The sequence below is a fragment of the Scyliorhinus canicula genome, chromosome 13 (assembly GCF_902713615.1).
Source record: "Scyliorhinus canicula chromosome 13, sScyCan1.1, whole genome shotgun sequence".
Classification (NCBI taxonomy): Eukaryota; Metazoa; Chordata; class Chondrichthyes; order Carcharhiniformes; family Scyliorhinidae; genus Scyliorhinus; species Scyliorhinus canicula.
This window is the reverse complement of record NC_052158.1, coordinates 30,403,452-30,426,222: the sequence shown is the minus strand read 5'-3', so window position 1 is coordinate 30,426,222 and position 22,771 is coordinate 30,403,452. Positions and strand designations below refer to the sequence as shown.

The 22,771-nt window shown below is 44.6% G+C and overlaps 1 gene segment (V, D, J or C); it reads left to right on the top strand.

The window, feature by feature from the left end:
* Positions 1-6,666: 6,666 nt before the first annotated feature.
* LOC119976728 lies at positions 6,667-13,981 on the top strand. The segment is given in 4 exon segments: positions 6,667-6,761; positions 7,746-8,081; positions 9,841-9,978; positions 13,785-13,981. Coding segments are annotated over 4 exon segments (528 nt in total).
* Positions 13,982-22,771: the final 8,790 nt, after the last annotated feature.

The window sequence follows — 22,771 nt, the reverse complement described above, 5'->3', positions numbered from 1 at the left end:
GCAGCTCTCAGTAAACCAGCCAGGCACTTTTCAGCTGCTCGCCCAAACTGAAACTAAAAGCAGAAGTGAGCATAGCTCCATTTCTTAAAGGTACATTGCTTAAACATGCATTTCTTAAAGGTACTCTCACATGGCACTCCTCAACGCCTGTCCACCAACTACACGTAACAACAGGAATGTGAAAGAATACTCAACAATTGTCTGGATGGGTGCCACCCTCACATCACTCAAGACACCACACTATCTACGACAAAGCAGCCAGCTTGATTTGCATCCCTTCCACAGGCATTCACTCCCTCCACTTCCGATGCACTATGGCAGCCGTGTGTACCATTTACAAAATGCACTGCACGAACCCACCAAGTTTCCTTAGGCAGCACATTCCACGCACACAACCACTACAATCGAGAAGAAGGACAGCAGATACATGGGAACACCGCTACCTGGAAGCTCCCCTCCAAGTCATTCACCACTCTGTTTGGGAACTGAATCATCATTCGTTCACTATCGCTGGGTCAAAGTCTTGGAACTCTCTCTCTCTAGTAGCACAGTCTGTGTACCTATAGCACATGGGCTGCAGCTATTCAAGAAGGCCACTCACCACCACCTCTTCAAAGGGAATTAGGAATGGGCCAGCGAAGTGCACATTCCATAAAAATGAATATTAAAAAGTCATAATGCCAGAATATCATTGATCATGCTCTTGGCTGCCAATTGGAAAGCGTTAATAAGTAGCATCTTTTACTGATCAAGGTGTAAAAAAAGTTTGAAACTGTTTAGATCCTGCACTCCACAGTGAAGCATAACAGCACAAAACTTATGTGGAGAAAACAGACAAAGTTTTGCCACATGCGCGATGCTGGTCCATGAAGGATGAATATGCCTGCAAAGTCACTGCCCTGCTTTGATAAATATTCATGTATAACTTAAGCAATATTTCCTGAGCCACTTAAAAAAAAATCTCCTTTAGTTGATATGGTTAAAGGTTCGAATGACTAAAAGTGGAATTTGAATTCAAACAAGACCTTGAAGTTACAACCTACCCCTGATATTAATAGTTTTTTAAAGCGCTCTGTACCATTGACAAGATGCCCTACAGCAACAAAAATCCACAGTCGTTACCATCTAGAAGGGCAAAGGCAGCAGGCAAATAAGAACGGCAACATCCTCATGTTTTCCGCCAAAAGACAGATCATATTGAGTTGACAATATATCATAGTTTCTTCATTGCCCCTGGTAAGAACCACAGCTGTCCTCCCCTATATGCACATTGAATGTACATAGAAATATGCATTGCACATTTCAAGAAGACGTTTCACAAATAGATTCTCAAAGACAGTTAGAGCTCGATACTAAATTCTGGCCTCCTGGCTATAGACAATGACTTCCGAATTATTGAATGCAATAAACAAAAACACACTTCAGTGGTATATAATTAATTTGTCTTTACATTAAAGGGTTTTCTTATGATGTTTGATCTCTCTTTTCCATTGCCATGTGTAACCGTACCATGATCAAAGGTAATTAGGAGCAGATGCTTGGTGATCATATCGATTTTTGAAGACTTGCATCTCAACCTGATCAGGAACTTTATTGAAAGATAAGCTTGATGGGAAAAAGTGCAAATGCTTCATTTTGGTTAAATTAGTTTTAATGATATGAAGTGAAATAGATTTCTTGCAGAGTCTCTGCCCAAAGAATTTCTAAAGTCACCACTGCCTTTAGTGGTCGTAGATGATAGAAGACCACCATAATACCAGTACCAAAGAAGGACAAGGTGGCGTGCCTTAACAACTACCGACCGGTGGCCCCTGACATCTGCAATCATGAAATGCTTCGAGCGGCTAGTTAAGAAAATGAAAAAATGAAATGAAATGAAAATTGCTTATTGTCAAGAGTAGGCTTCAATGATGTTACTGTGAAGAGCCCCTAGTCGCCACATTCCGGCGCCTGTTCAGGGAGGCTGGTACGAGAATTGAGCCGTGCTGCTGTCCTACCTTGGTGTGCTTTAAAAGTCAGCGAATTTAGCCCAATGTGCTAAACTAGCCCCTGTTGTGAGACGGATCAGAGCCAGCCTCCCAGATGGTCTCGATCTTTTGCAGTGTGCCTACCACGGCAACCAATCCACAGCAGATGCTATCTCTCTGGCTCTACAATCAACCCTCGATAACAAGGACACCTACATCAGACTGTTGTTTATAGACTACAGTTCCGAATTCAACACCATTATCCCAACAAGACATAACCAAACTCTACGACATTGCACTTCACCCCTCCCTGTGCAGCTGGATCCTTAACATCCTCACCAACAGACCGCAATCTGTCAGGATAGGTAACAACACCTCCTCCACAATAGTCCTCAACATCGGGGTCCCACACGTATGTGTGCTCTGTCCTCTACTGTACTCCCTATGCACACAGGACTGTGGCAAGATTCAACTCCAATTCAATCTATAAGTTTGCAGATGATACGACTGTGGTGGGACGTATCTCAAACATGGACGAATCAGACTACAGAAGGGAGGTAGATCACTTGGTTGCATGCTGTACCGAAAGCAACCTCTCTCTAAATATTGGAAAGACCAAGGAACTTAAGATCGACCAGGAAACGTAGAACTACCCCCCCCCCCCCTATCTACATCAATGGCTCCGAAGTAGAGATGCTCGATTGCTTTAACTTCCTGGGGTCACCATCACCATGAGTCTGTCCTGGCCCACTCACGTTGATGCAACAGTCAAGAAAACCCAACAACTTATCTACTTCCTGTGGAAACAAAATAAATTCGGCATGTCTACATCGACTCGCACAGATGTTCCATAGATGTGCCATAGAGAGCGTCCAATCCGGCTGCATTACTGTTTGGTATGGCAACTGATCGGCTCAAGATTGTAAGGAACTGCAGAGTGTGGTGAACTCTGCCCAATGCATCACACAATCTTGCCATCCTACCATTGATTCTGTGTACACCTTCCACCGCCCCAGAAAGACAGGCAGCAGAGTCAGAGACGCCTCACACGCAAGCTTTGCCCTCTTCCAGACCCTTCCATCAGGCAGAAGATACAGAAGTCTGAAGAACCCCGCATCCGTACATAGGAACAGTTTTTTCTCCACAGCTTTAAGACTCCTCAACGGCTCTCCCTTGAACTGATCTGTTCCCTGTAAGAACACTATTCACGACGCCCTATGCTGCACTTGTTTGTCCCTTGTTCTGCACTGTAAACAATCTCTATTTGTTGATGTGCCATTGTCAATGCACTCTGTCGATTATTCTTTTGTCTACTCCGTATGTACTGTGTACGTTCCCTTGGCCTCAGATAAATACTTTTCACGGTACTCTGGTACATGTGACAATAAATATCAATCAATATCAATCAATCAATATCTCAAACGGTTCTTTAAACTAACCGCGTAAATATTGTATTTCTACTCCATTTTTATAGAAATTAAATGCAAATTCCCAAAAGTACAAGAGAGAGCAATGACCAAATATTTATATTGGTACGGATGTTGGTGATAGAAGCCGAACAAAAAGAGGGAATGCTCGAAGCACAAAAACCTTCAGTCAACATTTGCGGCCCTAGCAGATGTCTTTGAGGAAGAGCTTACACCGAGAAGCTTAACGTGTCCGGGTTCTCCATAGATTCTAACCTGACCAGTTGAGAGCCCCAGAATGTCGTGTTTTTATTTCGGAATTACAGCACCCTATATTACTCGTTCTTCAGCGGACAAAATAATGCAGCGCTGGTGCACAGGCATGCAAAAAAAAAAATACTGAACATAGCCGAGAGAGGTAGAGTCAAATCCAGGTCTACCAAAATAGACAGCGAGAAAGTGGTAAACAACATGTTCCATTTCATCATATTCTGGCCAGAGTGATCTTTGCACTAAAAGGAGCAGCGTTCATGACCCACGCTTCCTTTAGACTGTCTATTATTTGGAGACAGCGAACAGAAATTATTCCGAACATAATGATCTGGGCAGCGGTTCTTTTTTCTGGTAACATGTTTAAGTATTTTCTGTTTATTTGACGTTCCCGAGTAGATTCTAGGAAGACTCCGTGCTCGAGAAACATGGGAAGTACATTATAGAACATATAGTGCAGAAGGAGGCCATTCGGCCCATCGAGTCTGCACCGGCCAACTCTAAGCCCTCACGTCCACCGTACCCCCGGAACCCAATAACCCCTCCTAGGTAAATCTGTGACTGAACAGTGGGATGCATTTAAGAAGGAAATAGAGCGAGTACAGGGCCAACACGTCCCAATGAGGAATAAAGGTGGGACCAACAAATCCAGTGACTGCTTCTCCACTTGCGCTGCTTTCATTCTACCGACTGGCTCACCAGGTACTCTGTTTTGCCAGGCTCTGCACAGGTGCGGGTTCCAGAATGCTAACAGCGTTACTTATCCTTCCCGTGAAATTGAGAATTATTTTCCACATGCAATGCGCGTGCTCACTGCTATTAAAGTACTTATGTTCTGAGACTGGCAGATTGGTGAGGATGAGTGCAAGTAGCTTTATCCCCTCTTCCTGGTTCCCTCACCTCCCGCCTGAGCCACAATCTGGTAGATATGTCTGTCTTACTGTGACAAAGCTAATCTTTGTGATAGATACTGACATTCTCAGGCAGGTTGCAGTCTGTGCCCTGTGAACATGGAAACATTCGGCCCTTCCAAGCCTGCTGCACCATTCAATATGTTCATGGGTTAATCCTCTTTCTCAACGCCATTGCCCACACACTCTCCGTGCCCCTTGACACCTCCAGAGTCTAAGAATGGATTTATTTAGCACGGGTTCAATTCCCGTATCAGCCTCTACCCGAACAGGCGCCAGAATGTGGCGACTAGCGCCTTTTCACAGAATCATCATTGCGGTGCTAATGTAAGCTGTGGGCAGTACGGTAGCATAGTGGTTAGCACAATTGCTTCACAGCTCCAATGTCCCAAGTTCGATTCCCAGCTTGGGTCACTGTGCAGAGTTTGCACGTTCTCCCTGTGTCAGTCTGGGCTTCCGCCGGGTGCTCCGGTTTCCTCCCACCATCCAAAGATGTGCAGGTTAGGTGGATTGGTCACGCTAAACTGCCCTTAGGTTAGGTGGGGTTACTGGGTTACAGGGATAGGGTGGAGCTGTGGGCTTAAGTAGGGTGATCTCTGCAAGCGCTGGTGCAGACTCGATGGGCCGAATGGCCTCCTTCTGCACTGTAAATTCTATGATTCTGTAAACCTACTTGGGACAATAGAAATATTATTATTATTCCCTTCTTAAACGCAGTAACTGGCTTATCCTCCAATTGTGGTCGAGAATTGCACCGGTTAACCACCCATCTGAGTGAAGAAATCTCTTTCATTTCAGTATTATGTAGCCCGACACTGTGACCCCTCGTTCTGCACCATCCCCTCCCCAGCCAGAAGAAACACCATCCTTGCGCCCAGTCTGTCCAGCTCTGTTGGAAATGAACGCGTTTCAAGATGTTTATGCGTTTCTCCTGGGCCGAGAGCATTATCGCGGGCTTCTGGGTGACCAGAGATGTAACCTCATCATTCGGCAAAAATCATGTGGAACCTTCCGTTGAGTTTAAACTTGTGGCGGATTTTGTGAGAATCAACATCCAAACAAGGCAGTGGCTAACAGAAAGTTCAACAGGAAGATCCTGACTGAGGGACGTGGGAGCAGAAGGAAGCCGATCAGCTCATCGAGTATGTGGCACAATAGGTAGCACAGCTGCCTCACAGCACCAAGAACGGGCGCGCGATGCCGCACTTTAAGCCACTGTGTGGAGTTTTCACATTCTGCTCATGTGTTCGTGGATTTCCTCCGGTTGCCCCTCTCAGAGTCCACATATGTGCAGGTTAAAATCATAGCACCATTGAATCCCTGAAGTGAAGAAGGAGACTATTCGGCCCCTCGAGTCTGCATTGTTGATCCGAACGAGCAGTCTGCCTAGGCCCACTCCTGTACACTAACCGACAACTTTGGCTGGGCCATGTGAAATTGCCCCTCAGTGTCCAAAGCTGTGCAGTTTAGACGGAATTTCCATGATAAATGCGCGAGGACACGGGGATAGGACGGGGAGTGGGCCTAGGTAGGGCGCCCTGACGTAATTTTATTATATTTATCTGAAAGAAAGAAAGTTTTCCAAACCCCTTAATCAGGAAACTCTTTGGCCAATAGTTGTTTGAATAAGGCAATTGAAAATGAAAATGAAATGAAAATCGTTCATTGTCACATGTCGGCTTCAAATGAAGTTACTGTGAAAAGCCCCTAGTCGCCACATTCCGGCGCCTGTTCGGGGAAGCTGGTACGGGAATTGAATCGTGCTGCTGGACTGCCTTGGTCTGCTTTAAAAGCCAGCGATTTAGCCCTGTGCTAAACCAGCCCCTTGCAAACACAGGAAACTGCACTGTAGCAAATTCCTCAGCCACCCCTAACAGTGTGCATATTGTGCATATTATGTGAGTTTACTTAAACCCGTTGTTCAGAAAATGAAAGAACGAGAATGTGAAAACCCCCAAAGCAGTGGAACCACTCACCACATCTGAACTTTTGCTAAGCCGGACAAAGAGAGAGCGAAAAACCTTCATCTGATATTTTCCATTGCGTCACATCCTGCCTTGACATTGGTACGCATAGTTAAATTTAAAAAATGGATTGTGACCTTCTCTCATCAGTCCCGTGAGTAAACTTCAAATAATTCCATTGCATTTACACAGCAGCTTGCATGGTTTCCAGCCTAGACCTCTGCATCCTGACTGTTGGCCTAGGTAAGTACTTTCTTTAATTCACAGACCAGACATTTCCTTCCCTGAGAACAGTCGATGTTAGTTCCTTGGTCAGATGTTGTCTGATCCCGAGTATGCAGAGCATTAAGCGGACACTTTAGATAACCAGTCCAGTGTGATTACCACTGTACCGCCATCTCCCCACATATCGATGCTGTGATCGTATGGTGCAATGATATCAACCATAACCGGTTCAATCCCACCACTAAATTAGGCATTGCATTTTTAAAATTAATTCAAGGTGTGTGCGAGTATCCATTGCGCATCACTAATTACCCCGTGAGAGGGTGGCGGCGAGCTACCCTCTTAAACGGCTGCAGTCCCGGAGATGGAAGGACAGCAAACTGGACTAAATGCCATGTTTTATGATTCGTCAGAATAATACTTGGAGTGTATTATCAAAATTCTGCTTTAGAAGGATTGCATCTGATGCCATTTATTTTTAAATTAGTTATGAAATGTTAAATGCAATTTGATGATCGCAAGGAAATACTTCCGTATGTAATTCAGCTCAGTTCCACAAATGTCCTCCTGACCCTTCGTCAAAAGAATCACATTTTTCACTCTGATATTCCGCAAAGCGAATCCTGAATGGCCTTTCTCGGTGCGCTATTAGAATGGGGCTGTTTTCATTTTATTTTATTCTACCAATATCCTTCAAAGCGAAGACCTGTCGTTGAACAACCGCGTTGCGTTGTTCGCATTCCAATGTTTAACTTTTGGAGCGGAATTACAAACAAGGTTGAACGCAGGGAAGGTTTTTGGCTTCATTCGGGCGGGATTCTCCGGTCCGCCAGGCTTGTGTTTCTCAGACCGTGTGCCGTTCACGAAGGGAGCGATTCTGTCTTATCGCCGATTGTCAATTGTAGCCACGCCCGCGCCGCCGGGAAATCCGCTGACGGGGTTGCGCTGAACGTAGGAAAATTGAATCGCAATGACCCATTATTATTTGTTATTTTCCAGCAGCGATTGCTGAGAATGTTACAGTTGTTCAAACCCCGACATCTATTAATGTAACCGAGGGGGAGGTGGTGGTTCTGCACTGCACCCAGGAAGGACTTCATGGAATCGTCGTCTACATGTGGTACAGGAACAGTAAAGGTGGAACTAAGCTCTCTAACAGTACACCAGTCTATAGAGGCAGAGTCATTGGACCCAGTAAGAAACAATCGGGCGAAAATACGGGCGTTTTCATTCAAATAACAAATGTAACAATGAGCGATGCGGCAACCTATTATTGCAAAGTGGAATCTATAACAGGCGTTGAACATTATGGGCAAGGAACAACACTCATTGTGACAGGTGGATATATTACGCGCTGCTATATTTAGAAATTAATGAACTAAGATGTTAATATAAACATCCAAGTGTACCGTCAGACAAATGCGCAAAAATATACCACAGCTGGCATTAACGTAATGCTTCAATTTATTAAAGTGAGTCTATTGGAGCAGTACAGAAATTAGAACAGAAATAGGAGTAGGTGTTAACCATAAGGTCCCTCAAGCTTATCCCAGAATTCATGATCACGGCTGAATTGTTACATTAACTGCACGTTCATGCATGAATCCCGTGCCTCTTGGTGCTCAGTTATGTTCTAGATTTATAGATCAATATTAACATAACAACTGAGCGTCCACAAATTTCTCGGAGGTATAATACTCCAAAAACTCTCAAAGTCTTGGTTAAATGGTGTTGAGATGCGGTGTCAGGCTTTTTACAACACCAGATTGAAGTCCAACAGGTTTGTTTGGAATCACCAGCTTTCTGAGCGTAGCTACTGCATCAACTGATCTGGGCAATTTTTGGAAGAGTTTCGGGACCCTGCCTCCACCACCAACTCGGGAAGTGAATACATACTCCTGTAGCCTCTGTGTAAAACCGTTCTTCCTCGTGTCCCCTCGACATTTTCTGCCAATTATCGTGAATCTATGTCCCCTGGTACTGGCATTCTGCATCAAGGGAAACGATTTTATCCTGTTCACCCGATCACCCCCCCCCCCCCCCCCCACCCCTCATAGTTTTGTGCATATCGATTAAGTCACCCCTCAGCTTTCTTTGGTCCAAAGAAAATAACCCCAACCAGTCCAATCTTTGCTCGTAGTACACTTTTCGAGCCTTGGAAACATTCTTGTAAATTTCATCTAGACGCTCTCCAGCATTTACGTCCTTCCTGTAATTCCTGTTCCGGCCTCCCCGAACAGGCGCCGGAATGGGGCGACGGGGCTTTTCACAGTAACTTCATTGAAGCCATCTTGTGATAATAAACGATTATTTTTATTATGTGGTGGCCAGAACTGCAACACAAAACTCCAGTTTGTCCTCCCCAGCGTTTATATAATGTCAACATTTTATTCGTGCTTTTATATTCTATACCTCTGCCAATGAAGACCATTCCATATGCATTCTTTACAATCGTGTCTACCTGACGTGGTGTCTTTAGTGATCTGTGTACTTGAACGCCAAGATCTGTCACTTAATCTACACCTCTTAGTTATATTTTGATTTATTGCGTACACCATATAACAATGGGACGTCCCTAAACGCATTGCCTCGCATTTCTTTGTGCCAAATTACATCTGACGTTTATCGCCCATTCCGCCTACCCATCTACTTCATTTCGGAGATTACAGCAACACTCTACTCTGTCCACCACTCCTTGTTGCACGAATTATGCTTGAATCGTGAAAGGAAATGATACATTTAATATTCGTCATTATAGGGGTTGGGGGAGGGCGTAAAGTCACCGTGAACAGTAATTCGGGTGAGGCATTTGACGGACAGCTGGTCTAAAAATGTCAATTTACCCTGCTGTCGAAACGAATGTTCACTGCCACAGTGCCGCATCACTCTTTTAGAATGTCAAACCGATTACTTTCTCGCTGTGGTATCCCGTTCTCGACCCTTTCTTCGCTCCTTGAGGACCATTCCAACCATCCCGATTCGAAAAACACTTTTTTTTCTCCACCTCTTGCGGGTTAAAGTTTATAATCTATATAGTTACGGCGGGAGATAGGGCGAGAGGAATAAATAAAAATAAATATCTATTTTCTTGTAACAGCGAAGATGTGGAACCAGGTACAACGGCCGGCCAATCCCGTGATTGTACAGACAACCCTCGTTGTCAAAGCAACGCTATTTGTACTGGCCATGTTCTCGGCGATAATGACTGTCATTTACTGCAGAAACAGAAGTAAAGGTAGATAATATTGATTCATGTCAATTATTTTATAATGCTAACATTTTAGCCACATTTTGATGCGATGTGCCAGAGCTATGCATCACTTTTATGTTTGGAGCACTCTACTCTTCTCACGTGCACGTTCAGTAATTACAAATTATGCAATAAACAAATCTATAGAGTGATTCTTTAGTTTGAACTAAACATAACGTTTAATATTCTCAATTTCCCTATTGCTTCAGATCGCGAAGTGAAGTGGGTGAAGATATAGATTTATCACTCTTTACACTTAAGACTTAATCTCTACAATTCCATTTGCATTGCTCGTAATTGAATAACGATTAATTTCACCATTTAACTCTAAGCTTGACTGTTTCTTGCATATAATGAAAAGATATATTTACCGATGTTGTAATTTGCCGCCAGCCGGCAGAAACGATCGATTTTACTACATAACCACAACAAGAACAATATTGCATCGATATCTTTGTCCTGTCATTAAAAAAACAATTGAGCACCCAATTCTTTTTTAAAATTAAGGGTTAATTTATCGTGGCCAATTCACCTACCATGCACACCATTTTGGGTTGTGATGATGAGACCCAGGCAGCACGTTGGAAATGTACAAACTCCCCACGGACCGGGACCCGGGGCCGGGATCGAACCTGGGTCCCCCTCGCGGTGAAGCAGCAAAGCTACGACTGCACCATTGTGCCGTTCTAGGCAGTTTGCCCTGTAATATTAATGAACCATGAGTCAATAACAGGTTGGTGCTTCAGATCTGGTAAGGTTAGATAGAACAGAATAACTAGGAGCAAGAGTAAGACATTAAGCCCCACGAGCCCCCTCCGCCATTCAATGTGATCACGGATGATTTTCTCTTGGCCTCAACTCCATTTTCATTCCCGTTCACCGTCACCCTTCAGCCCATGTCTAATTAGAAATCTGCTATCGCTCCTTAAATTTACTCAATGTCCCGGGATCTACAGTTTTCTGTGTCGTGAATTCCAGAGATTCACGGCCCCTTGAGAGAAGTAATTTTTCCTCCTCTCTGCTTTAAATCTGCTATCTCGTATCCTAAAACTATGGCTCCTTATAATAAATCCCACAAGAGGAAGAACCCGCTCTACGTCTACTTCATCAATACCTTTTATCATCTAACATATTTTCTCACATTCTTGTAAACTGGAGAGAATACAGGCCTAAACTGTTCAATCTCTCTTCATAAGACAAACGTCTCATCTGTGGAATTAATCTATAAATAAGTACGATATGCAAATAATGGAAACTGGCTGGACACACATCACAGTCTTCTAACCAAGGTGTGTGACAAAGGACTAGATGAGTTACATCACAAGCAGGGGACTTCGCGGGAGTGCCTGGTGACCATTGCTGGTCATTGACATTCCTAACATTCTAATTTTCTTCCATACACATCATACAGAGAAACATGATGAAAGACTATCGAGCAGAAATGACAATCAGGTACCTTGCAACTCAACTATCGGGTATCTCACCAAGCACTGTGACTCGGGTCATTTAATATAGCACTCGATTCCATGTTGGTTACTTACATGTTAAATTAAAGCTTTCATAAATTGTTTAAGCATGCAGTATCTGCAAAAATACTAAAACATGCAATGAGAAATTACCTCTTAAAAATTATTTATTCCATCCACACATGATTTAATACTGTTCCGGGCTCCCGGCATCCGGGTGTTCAAGCTCTATTGGACATTGCAGATTAAGATGTTTGCACAATTCCTACAATTTGACGAGCATGATTCTCCCTAAAATTCAACTTTTTCGATGAGTTTGATTGACCTCGTTATCAGCTTTAATGAATAAACTGTTTCCTTACCAAAAAGCTATTTTTCCGCTGACGCAATTACCTCATCGGTAACTTGGCTCTTGTCACAAATAACTGTCATTTCATCAAGTGAAAAAAATCAGTAAACTTTTTCTAATTCGGTAAATGTAAAGAGCAACTAATCCCTCGATGTTCGAGAAACCCGAATAAAAAACCTAGTATTTCCTCAGCTACTTTTTTCCACGACTGTACATGTTAATCAGTGCACCTTTTTGAACCATACAAACCAGAGGACGGTATCATGCCCCGAACCATGTTTAATCATTTTAATTACTTTAAATTAAAGACCGCCAGCACTTCCGTTAAAGGTCACTATTCCGTATTCTTTTCTTCCCTGCATCCATAGGGTAATATTGCTACACTAAAAAGAAAAAGATTACCAGAACAGATTGAAAGTCAATCTGATTGACCCTTTTTCACATATGTAATGAACAGAATTTATCGCTAATTTAATGTGCCTGATGCGTCAATTTCTTTCTAACGTTAACCACTGCAGCTTCTTTTGGTATACGACGTGTCAAGCCAAATTCCAAGTTATTTTCCTTCGCTGCTGCTGTCCTGTTGAGTTCTGGTTTTCGCGATGTCCTTTTTTCTTCTATAGCGTGTTGAGCTGTTGACTCCGAGCCTTTAGATAAAGCGGGCTCGGGTTCTGATGTAATAGATATCAAGGGAAATAATTCCATATTGTGATTTCGAACTATGCCACTGAAAACTACTGTAATTAGTTTTTGCCATCCCAGCCAACGGGCGTACAAATTATCTGTTGCAACAGTGCAACGATCCTATCAAAGCTCAGCAAAAATAACATCCCGCGGCCCTCTTGTTTCTGCTTTCACAAGTGCACATGTGAAAAGGCCGAAAACGTTTAGACGTAAAATGTTATTGCGAAGAACAATAATTCTGATACTATATCAATCCAGGACTATTTATACCAAATACCAACTCGTTTTCGTAGTTATACATATGTCAATGACACTAAAACTGACGGAAGCTAGTGTGTTGCCCATGACACAGCTCACAGGTAGTTAATGAATATATTTCATGTATTCAAGGTAAAAATCAAATTCCGTTTATAGATAGTACGGCCATCACGCATTTAGGTAACAGCTAGGGTGTTCTGCTATTTTAATTTGTCAACGGCGATATATTTGCAACTCAGGGTGAGAGTGACTTAGTCCAGGTGCTGCGGTTCCAAGGTAGCTGGGGCTCCTGGCCTTCAGGATGGTAGTGGTCGTGAGTCTGGACGGAGTTGCCTAAGGAACCTTGGCTAGTTACATCAGCACATTTGCAGATGGTACACACGGCTGCCACTGTTGGCCCGTGGAGGACAGTTTGAAAGTTTATGGAAAGTGGAACATTCATGCCGGCTGCTTTGTCTTGGATTGTGCCAAGCTTCTGGAGTGTTGGTGGAGTGGTAATCTTCCAGGAAAGTGGAGGGTATTTCAATACACTCCTGACTTGTGCCTTGATGGGGAAAGGGTTTTCGAGGTCAGGAGGCGAATTTCTCGCAGTAGAGTCTTAGCCATGGTAGCTAAAGTATTATTATGGCTAGTCCTGTTCAGTTTGTGATCAACGGTAAGCCCCAGCATGCTGATTGTGGGGGATTCAGCAATGATTAAGCCATTTAATGTCCAGCAGCGATAGATAGATCCTCTCTTGATAGTCAGTACTTGGCACTTGTGCGGTGCGAATGTAACTTGTCATTTCTCAGCTCAAGCGGAATATTATCCAGGTCTTGCTGTATTTGGACATGGACCACCACGACCATCTTCCTTTGTGCCGGGTATGACTCCAACTAGCGGAGAGTTTGCACCTTGATTCCGATTGATTCCAATATAGCGAGGGCTTATTGATGCCATACTCGATCAAATGTATGTGTTGTTAGATTAAAGCAAAAGAAACACCCTTTCATTTTCGCATATGGAATATATCTAAAATGTTTTTTTTTCTCCAGCAGGCAAATGAAGCGATAATGTGCAGTATTGTACACTGATCAGAGAAGGGAAGCAACCAGTTCGAACTTCCATAGATAAAGACAAGGCTGCCTGTGGTTAATGTAAAGATTGATCTTCAAGTTGATTAGCATGTTAGCATCCACGTTATAAGTTGCTACACATTATACCTGTACGTAAATAAAACCATGCATTTCTATGTGCGCCCTTCGCTGAATTTATACATAACAATATAATTCCGAGTTCACCAATCACCTTGTTAACTCATTACAGAGCCATGTATATTAAATGTTCAAAAGTATTGTCCGATTTTGATGACTATACGACATTGAAAACCAATTATTAAATTATGACAAATTCCTCCAGCGGCGATTGATAAATATATTTCTCAACTACAGGATAGAAATTGAGTTCAATGAAAAAAAACTAGCCTAAATGTGCAACTACATTATTGTATGTAATTAGTTACTTACAAATTGAACTCCAAATTCCGACAGGAAAGCTTTAAAAAAAACTGCAGCAAACTGAAATTACCCCTAAATACCACAATACCGTTAAAATATGAGTGATAAATTTATGTAATGTTTGTACAGATTGTATTACATACGTCTGTTGCATTAATTTTAGATAAGCAGGTCATGGGATACCAGTGGGATAAAGATGGTGTAATTAACGGGAGCACCAGTTCTGTTGGTAGTTTTGACAGTGTTTATTAAAGTTTTGCAGCCTCCTATGAGCAGCGGTCTTGCCAAATGCTGTAACGTTGAGCAGAAGCCTGGCAAATACAGAATAATTTAAAGGCTGTTCCTTGAAGGGTCTCTCGCTCCAAGCAGACTTTCCCAGTTATCTCTCCACAAGAACACAACAAGTGGCCTCCGTTGCTATCTTTATTTGTCAGTAGATTTTGTTCTGTAAAGGACTTTCCTTACTTGGAAACAGAGAAGGTAAATGTCAATAGTTAAAGTGTTTCCTGGTTTTTTTTGGCACTGTTTAACAACTAATTGCAGAGGTATTTTTCTGAGATGTTGATGTGCTAAATAATAACTGATGTTTTAATCTAAAAGGTACATATTTGTCAGTGGAATCTCTCCTGGGGCGAAGTACACTTTCCTCACAGCCTTACAAATTGAAACACTGTTGGGATCTCGGCTGGTTTCCTAGCATAAATTGGGGTCTGGTCCGGTAGCGTAACATATGAAAGCATATTAACATGCATCTTGAGAAAGACAACATAAAAATACATTATTTCTTTCTAATGACATGTCCTGGTGTAATTTGCATTAATGTTCTAATTCTTCTCAAGCAGGCAAATGCAGCAAATACAGCATTGAAACCAATGAGGTGGAGTCAAAAGACTACACCCGTAGAGAAAGATAAGATTGTGTGGAATTATGAAGTGATCCTGAAGACATTTTATGCATTAGCCTCCGACATTATAGGCTATTGCATGTTATGGACATGTTTCAGTTATGGGAGGCACGGTAGCACAGTGGTCAGCACTGTTGCCTCACAGCCCTAGGGACCCGGGTTCGGTATCGGCATTGGGTGTCTGTCTGCGTGGAATTTGTACGTTCTCCCCGTTTCCTCCGTGTGCTCCGGTTTCCTCCCACAGTTTAAAGATGTGTAGGGTAGGTGGATTGATCATGCCCAATTGCAACTTAGTGTCCAAAGGTTGAGTGGGGTTACGGGGAGAAGGCGGGGGATTGGCTCTCGGTGGGGCTATTTCAAAGGGTTGGTGGAGACTCAATGGGCCAACTGGCCTCCGTTTACGTTGTAGGGATTCTATAATTCTGAGAATGTACGTGTCACTGGCAAGGCCATCATTTGTTACACATCCCTAATTGCCCTTGTAATGAGAGGCTTGCTGTGGAATTTCAGAGGGCAGTCAAGAGTCAAATGTATGCCGCAGGTCTAGAGTTAGATAAAAGACATTGAATAATCATGCGGGATTTTGTGATAATCAAGGATGGTAACGGTGAACTGAAACTGAGGCTAGCTTTGAGTTACAAATGTGTTCAGAATTGAGTTATAATTCCACCACCTGCTGTGGTGGGATTTGAACCCACGTCCCCAGACCATTCGTGACATTCAGTTTGATAACAAAATGTCGCAATCTAGACCAGCATTAATTTCCCATTCCTAATAACCCTTCTGCATAAGGGGCTGGTTTAGCTCACTGAGCTAAATCGCTGGCTTTTAAAGCAGACCAAGCAGGCCAACAGCACAGTTCGATTCCCGTACCAGCCTCCCCGGACGGACGCCGGAATGAGGCGACTAGGGGGTTTTCACAGTAACTTCATTGAAGTGTACCCGTGACAATAAGCGATTTTCATTTTCAAACCGCTGCACTCCATGTGGTGCAGTTGCACCCAATGTGCTTTGAGGAGAGGAGTTCCAGGATTTTAACCCCAATGACAGTGAAGTAATGGAGATATATTTCGAAGTCAAGGTTTGGAGTCACTTGGATGGGAAATTTCAGACTGTAGCGTTTCAAGCTGCCTGCTTCTCTTGTCGTACCAGGTGGTAGCAGTAGAGGGTTTTAACGGTGCATTGGTGAATTCCTGCAGTGCACCTTGCAAATGGTACACACGGCTGCTACTGTGCATTGGTGGTGGAGGGAGTGAATGCTGGTGGACCGGATGGTGAACAAGCGGGTCTGCTTTGTCTTGGATGATTTCCAACTTTTTGAGTGTTGTTTGAACTGCACTCAACCATATACTCATTTAAACAAAGGAAATGAAAGTTATTTACATGCTTTCAGCTGTTGTTCATATGTGTGAGAATACAATTGGAAACATCTGAGGAAGAAGCCAATATTTATTTTCCATTATTTATACAAACTCTGTAGAACCTGTAACCTAAGGGAATTGTCTCACATATTTGGGAGTACCCAAACTCCAGTTCCATTAAAACATTAGCCAAAGAAAGAGCTGTATAGCTGTGGAATTATTTGAACTCTGTATAAACCAGATGGAAAATAAAGAATCTCAGACTTAGCAGAGTTATCTAAAACATTCTCATTAATGTCAAAAAGATCACTGCTGAACTGCCTGTTGTCAGCAAACATGTTTTATGCTATCATAGTTCAAATAATCCTACAAAGAACAAAGAACAAAGAAAATTACAGCACAGGAACAGGCCCTTCAGCCCTCCCAGCCTGCGCTGATCCAGATCCTTTATCTAAACCTGTCTCCTATTTTCCAAGGTCTACTTCCCTCTGTTCCCGCCCATTCATATACATGTCTCGATGCTTCTTAAAAGATACTATCGTGCCCGCCTCTACCACCTCCGCTGGTAAAGCATTCCAGGCACCCACCACCCTCTGTGTAAAAAACTTTCCACGCACATCTCCCTTAAACTTTGCCCCTCTCACATTGAAATCGTGACCCCTTGTAACTGACACCCCCACTCTTGGGAAAAGCTTGTTGCTATCCTCCCTGTCCATACCTCTCATAATTTTGTAGACCTCAATCAGGTCCCCCCTCAACCTCCGTCTGTCCAACGAAAACAATCCTATTCTACTCAACCTTTCGTCATAGCTAGCTAGATTTGTGAATCTCCAGCAGAAGTTATTGTTTCTTGCCTTACATCTTCCCTCCCTCTCCTTGCCGCTCCTTCGAGAGAAAAGAAGTTTCCACTTCCAAGCCAGAAAAGAGATAAACAGAGATAATAGACAAGGACTATTGTGGGGTTCCTTGACACCCCAACAGGTAAACAACCTTGAATTGACAAGGTGTGGCAAGTTAATTGTATAGCTGCCTGGCATGAGTTAGGCAGTGACAATTTGGTGAGAACATGCACACAATTCTCCAGCTGTGGCATAACGAGAATTTATACAGCTCCATCACAAACTTCCTGCGCCGATATTCTATGCCACAGCTAACAAAGGAAAATATCCTATATACCTTCTTAACCACCTTAACTTCCTGGCCTAACCAATCCCTTCAGGGATCTTTGGACATGCATCCCAAGGTCGGTCTGATTCTCTGCACTTCCTAATATTCATAGTGTATTCATTTACTTTTTTGGTCACCCGAAATGCATCACTTCACATTTTGTAGGCTTAAAATCCATTTGTGACTGTTCCTACAATCTTACCGCCCTTCAATATTGTCCTGCAGTCTAAGGGTTTCCTCCTTGCTATTTACCACACCACCAATTTTCGTGTCATCTGCAAACCAGCTGAACCCCCCCCCCCCCCCCCCCCACACACACACACACACACACACATTCATATCTAGATCATTAATGTACGTTAAAACAGCAAGGGACCCAGCACCGATCCCTGTGTGATACCACTGGACAAAGGCTTCCAGTCACAAAAGCAACCAAGTTTACTAGACAGATTCCTGGGATAGTGGGACTGACGTTTGAGGTGAAATTAAATCGGTTAGGATTGTATTCGCTTGAGTTCAGATCAACGAGGTTGGATTTCGTAGAAACCTGTAAAATTCGAACAGGACTAGACAGCGTTGAAGGATTGTCCCGATGGTGAATATGTCCAGAACCAGAGGTCACACTCTGAGGATACCCGGTGGACCATTTAGGGTAGAGATTAGGTCAAATGTCTTCACCCAGAGAATGATTGGTCAATCTGTTGAATTCGGTACCATAGTAAGGAGTTGAGGCCAAAACACTGTGGGCGCGATTCTCCCAGACAGGGAGAAATCGTAAGGCTGGCGTCAAATCCGGGCGGGTTTGACGCCAGCCTCCCCCTCCCCGACCGGGAACCGATTCTGGCCGTAAACTCCGGCATCGCGGGCTTAACGAATTTCGTTAAGCCCGCTTGCCAGAGTTTGCGCCGGCTGACGCGTCACATGACGTCAGCCGCGCATGCGCGGATTGGAAGACTCCAACCCACGCATGCGCGGATGACATCATCGCGCATTTGCGCGAAACCCACGCATGCGCGGGCCGGGTGCCCCTCAGCCGCCCCGCGAAGTGATACAGCGGGGCGGCGGAAGGACAAAAAGTGCGCGGGTATCGGACCCGCTGCCCGCGATCGGTGCCCACCGATCGCGGGCCAATGGCACCCTTGGCACGGCCGTGGTACTGCCGTGCCAATCGTTGCCATGGTTTTAAAAATCGGCACTTTACGGCCGTTTTTACGAACGACCAGACCAGGTGTGTTTGCCGTTTGTAAAAACAGCCGTAAAGGGCTTGGAACTGGGCCCATCGGCCAGCTGAGAATCACTGCTGGCCGTAAAAAAACGGCGGCAGCGATTCGTATCGGGAGTCGGGCATGGGGGGGGGGGGAGAATAGCGGGAGGGCGTCAGACTAGCGTGGCCGTAAAATTTTACAAACCCCACTATTCTCCGCACCGTCGTGAGTGTGGAGAATTGCACCCTGTGGGCGAAATTCTCCGCCCCCCACGACGGGTGGAAGAATAGCGGGAGGGCCTTCCCGACTTTTTTGACGCCCTCCCGCTATTCTCCCCCCCCCCCCCCGCCGAAATCCCGACAAGAATCGCTGCCGCCGTTTTTTTACGGCCGGCAGCGATTCTCAGCTGTTAGAAGGGCCGAAATCCCAGCCCTTTACGACCTTTTTACGAACGGCAAACACACCTGGTCCTGCCGTTCGTAAAAACGTCGTGACAAACTCGCAAAAAATAACCATGGCACCGATTGGCACGGCAGTACCACGGCCGTGCCAAGGGTGCCATGGGCCCGCGATCGGTGGGCACCGATCGCGGGCAGCGGGCCCGATGTCCGTGCACTATTTGTCCTTCTGCCGCCCCGCAGTATCAATACGCGGGGCGGCTGAGGGGCAACCCGGCCCGCGCATGCGCGGGTTTCGCGCAAAAACGCGATGATGTCACCCGCGCATGCGCGGGTGGAGTCTTCCCACCTGCGCATGCGCGGCTGACGTCATATGACGCGTCAGCCGGCGCTAACTCCGGCAAGCGGGTTTAACGATTTTCGTTAAGCCCGATTTGTCGGAGCCTCCGACGTCGGGCTGCTAGCCCCGACGGGGGACCAGAATCGGTCCCCCGTCGGGAAGGGGCGCGCTGCCGTAAAACCCGCCCGGGTTTTACGGCAGTTTTACTATTTCTCCCGTTTTGGGAGAATTTCGCCCTGTATGTTTACAAGAATAGGTTAGGTTTAGCACTCAGGATGGAGGGCATCAATGAATATGCGGGTTGTGTCGGGGCGGAATTGAGTTGGATGATCAGCCATGATCAGAACGAATGTTGAAAAGGCTTCGAAGCGTCGATTGGCCTCCTCCTGTTCCGATTTTCTATGTTTCTATGTTTCTGGTCTGACTATTTCGCAGCCTTACCAAATATTGCTTCAGGGAACGTTGAAAAAAATATTTCATGCTATTTGACCACCTCGAGCAATCCAAGCATTTTGTTGCGCATTCCAATTGCTCTTGAGAATTAGGTGGAGGGCTATCTTCTGGAAACATAGCAAGTCATCTGCTGGATGGTTCTAAAGTTGGTTAGGCGGGTTTAAAGTTAGTTAGCTGTTCTACAGTCGAATAGGTGATTTTTAAAATAAATATTTTTAGTGGCATTTTCCAATTTTTTCATTATGACAGATTAATATATAAAACACGATATTTACAGGATATAATGGTTATTATGTACCCATTTTGCACGCATTCGTTCTGTCGGTCCTCTCCTGTCCCGGCACACCCCCCCCCCCCTCCTCCGCCGAAGATAGTTGGGCTCCTTTCTGGTACCTCCTTTCGCCCTGGGCATCGTATTGCTGTGCTTCGCTCTTTCCTTTCGCCGTTCCTGTAATTGCCTTTGTGGATTCGCTGGTTTGGGGGGGGGGGGGGGGTCGCTTTTCTGTATCTGCTACTTCCTTGGATTCCATCCTTGCCTTCCTACCCCTGCCCCCCGCCCCTCCACTCCTCTTCGCTGTGTGTGCTCCTGTCTGCCCTCCTCGGTTCGAGCCTGAAGCCGGATGAGAGGTTCTGCAGTGGGGTCGGAGGTTCTTGAGTTAAATGGGCGGTTCCACAGTCCGGTAGGCGGACCGAATTTCGTTGGGCGGTTCTAACGCCAAGTAGGCGATTCTCATGTTAGGTGGGCGGAACCGAAGGAGTATAGGCGTTTCTAAAGTTGGATGGGCGGTTCTAAAGTTGGGTAGGCAGTTCGGAAGTCGCGCCGGCGACGCTGAAGTCGGGTCTGTTTTGTGCAGTGTTCCACTTTTCTGCTTTGGCAACAGTGAAGTAACGGTGATCTTAGATGGAAAGGTGATTCACTCAGCTTACAAAACACAGCCTATTCTATTCTCACATGTTTAATTATCTAGTTCCGTAAAGGGATCAGTGTGTAGCGATGAGACCATTGGCTCGCTGTCCGGGTTGGAATTATATTCAATGTGATAAAAATCCAAGTCTCAATTTGAAGACCCGTTTAGAAATATTACAAATCAATTCACAATTCGACTGGTGGGTGAAGGCGGTGGCTTTGTGGCACGATCACGTAACCTGAATCAGTTCTCCTGAAACGTCGAGAAGTCCACGAAAGAGATTTCTCCATTTAGATCTATCCTGAGTTGTCCCCTCGTCCCACCACGCCGCCAAAGCCCCCACATCCTGCAATGGTATGTGGTGTCCAATTGACGTAGCCGAGGATTCATATTCAGTCTGTATTTCCATCCATATTTGGCACATGCTATCGTGCATGTTCGCTTAATATGCCTCCCACGTGTGAGATTTCTCCCTGCGGAGATATATATACAAGACCATTATTGGTCCAAGTAAATAAATGAACTTTCCGCAGGGAAACAAATACCACAGAGCCTCATCTTGTACTTGAACATATCTATACACCTGGAAGGCAAGTAATAGGAATGGACCTTGCAGAAAGATTCTGAAACAGGATCTCACATATGGCACATTCAAGTAAACGGCCAAGATGTCAAACAGAAAATTGTGTTTCAATCTTTCCAATTTTCAATTTCATTATTAAAAATGTCTTTCTTCCAACAGCTGGTGATGTTGATGCTTTCGGTGTGTTTTCCTCCACATTCTCCAATGAGAGCACAGTGTACCATGCATTTGTTTGTTGTTGCCATATACGTTTTCGAATTGTGCCTCAGTAGCATGGTTAAGTGAATGGCTGTCTGCCCCGTAGTAATACTTCATCACTAAAGGCAGCTATCGGAACCATAGGTATCACACCAGTATATCTCTGACATTGAAGCATAGGCAAGTTCCTGACTCACTTCCTGACCCTTGTTAAGAACCCCGCTGATTTTAGATGCAAGGATAGCCCAAAACCCAGAATGGTAATATGGAACATCGGTTCTTAATTGTTTATTTTGCAATTTGGTAAAAAGTGAGGAAAACAAAATATACAAATCAAAGAGAAAAAGTCCAGTCTTGTTGTAATCTTTCGTTGAAAATAATGTTTATTAAACTGTGAAACACACATTAAGAAAGGCCACAACATAAAACATAACTTTCTAAAAGGGGCAGCACGATAGCATAGTGGTTAGCATAAATGCTTCACAGCTCCAGGATCCCAGGTTCGATTCCCAGCTGGGTCACTGTCTGTGCGGAGTCTGCACGTCCTCCCCGTGTGTGCGTGGGTTTCCTCCGGGTGCTCCGGTTTCCTCCCACAGTCCAAAGATGTGCGGGTTGGGTGGATTGGCCATGCTAAATTGCCCGTAGTGTCCTAAAAAGTAAGGTTAAGGGGGGGGGGGTTGTTGGGTTACGGGTATGGGGTGGATGCGTGGGTTTGAGTGGGGTGGTCATGGCTCAGCGCAACATCGAGGGCCGAGGGGCCTGTTCTGTGCTGTACTGTTCTATGTTCTATAACGAACTACAATAATGGCTACACACGCAGTACACCTCAATAGGGGGCCTATATGCTTGAGCGGCTGGGGAGGGTTTAAACTAAAATGCCAGGGGGGTGGGAACCTACGCAAGGAGTCAGAGAAAGAGGGAGCAAGGAAAATAGCAAAAGGTAGAAACATGAATAAGTAAAGTGATAGGTGGAGAAACCAAGGACAAAATTCAAACAGAGCAGTGGAG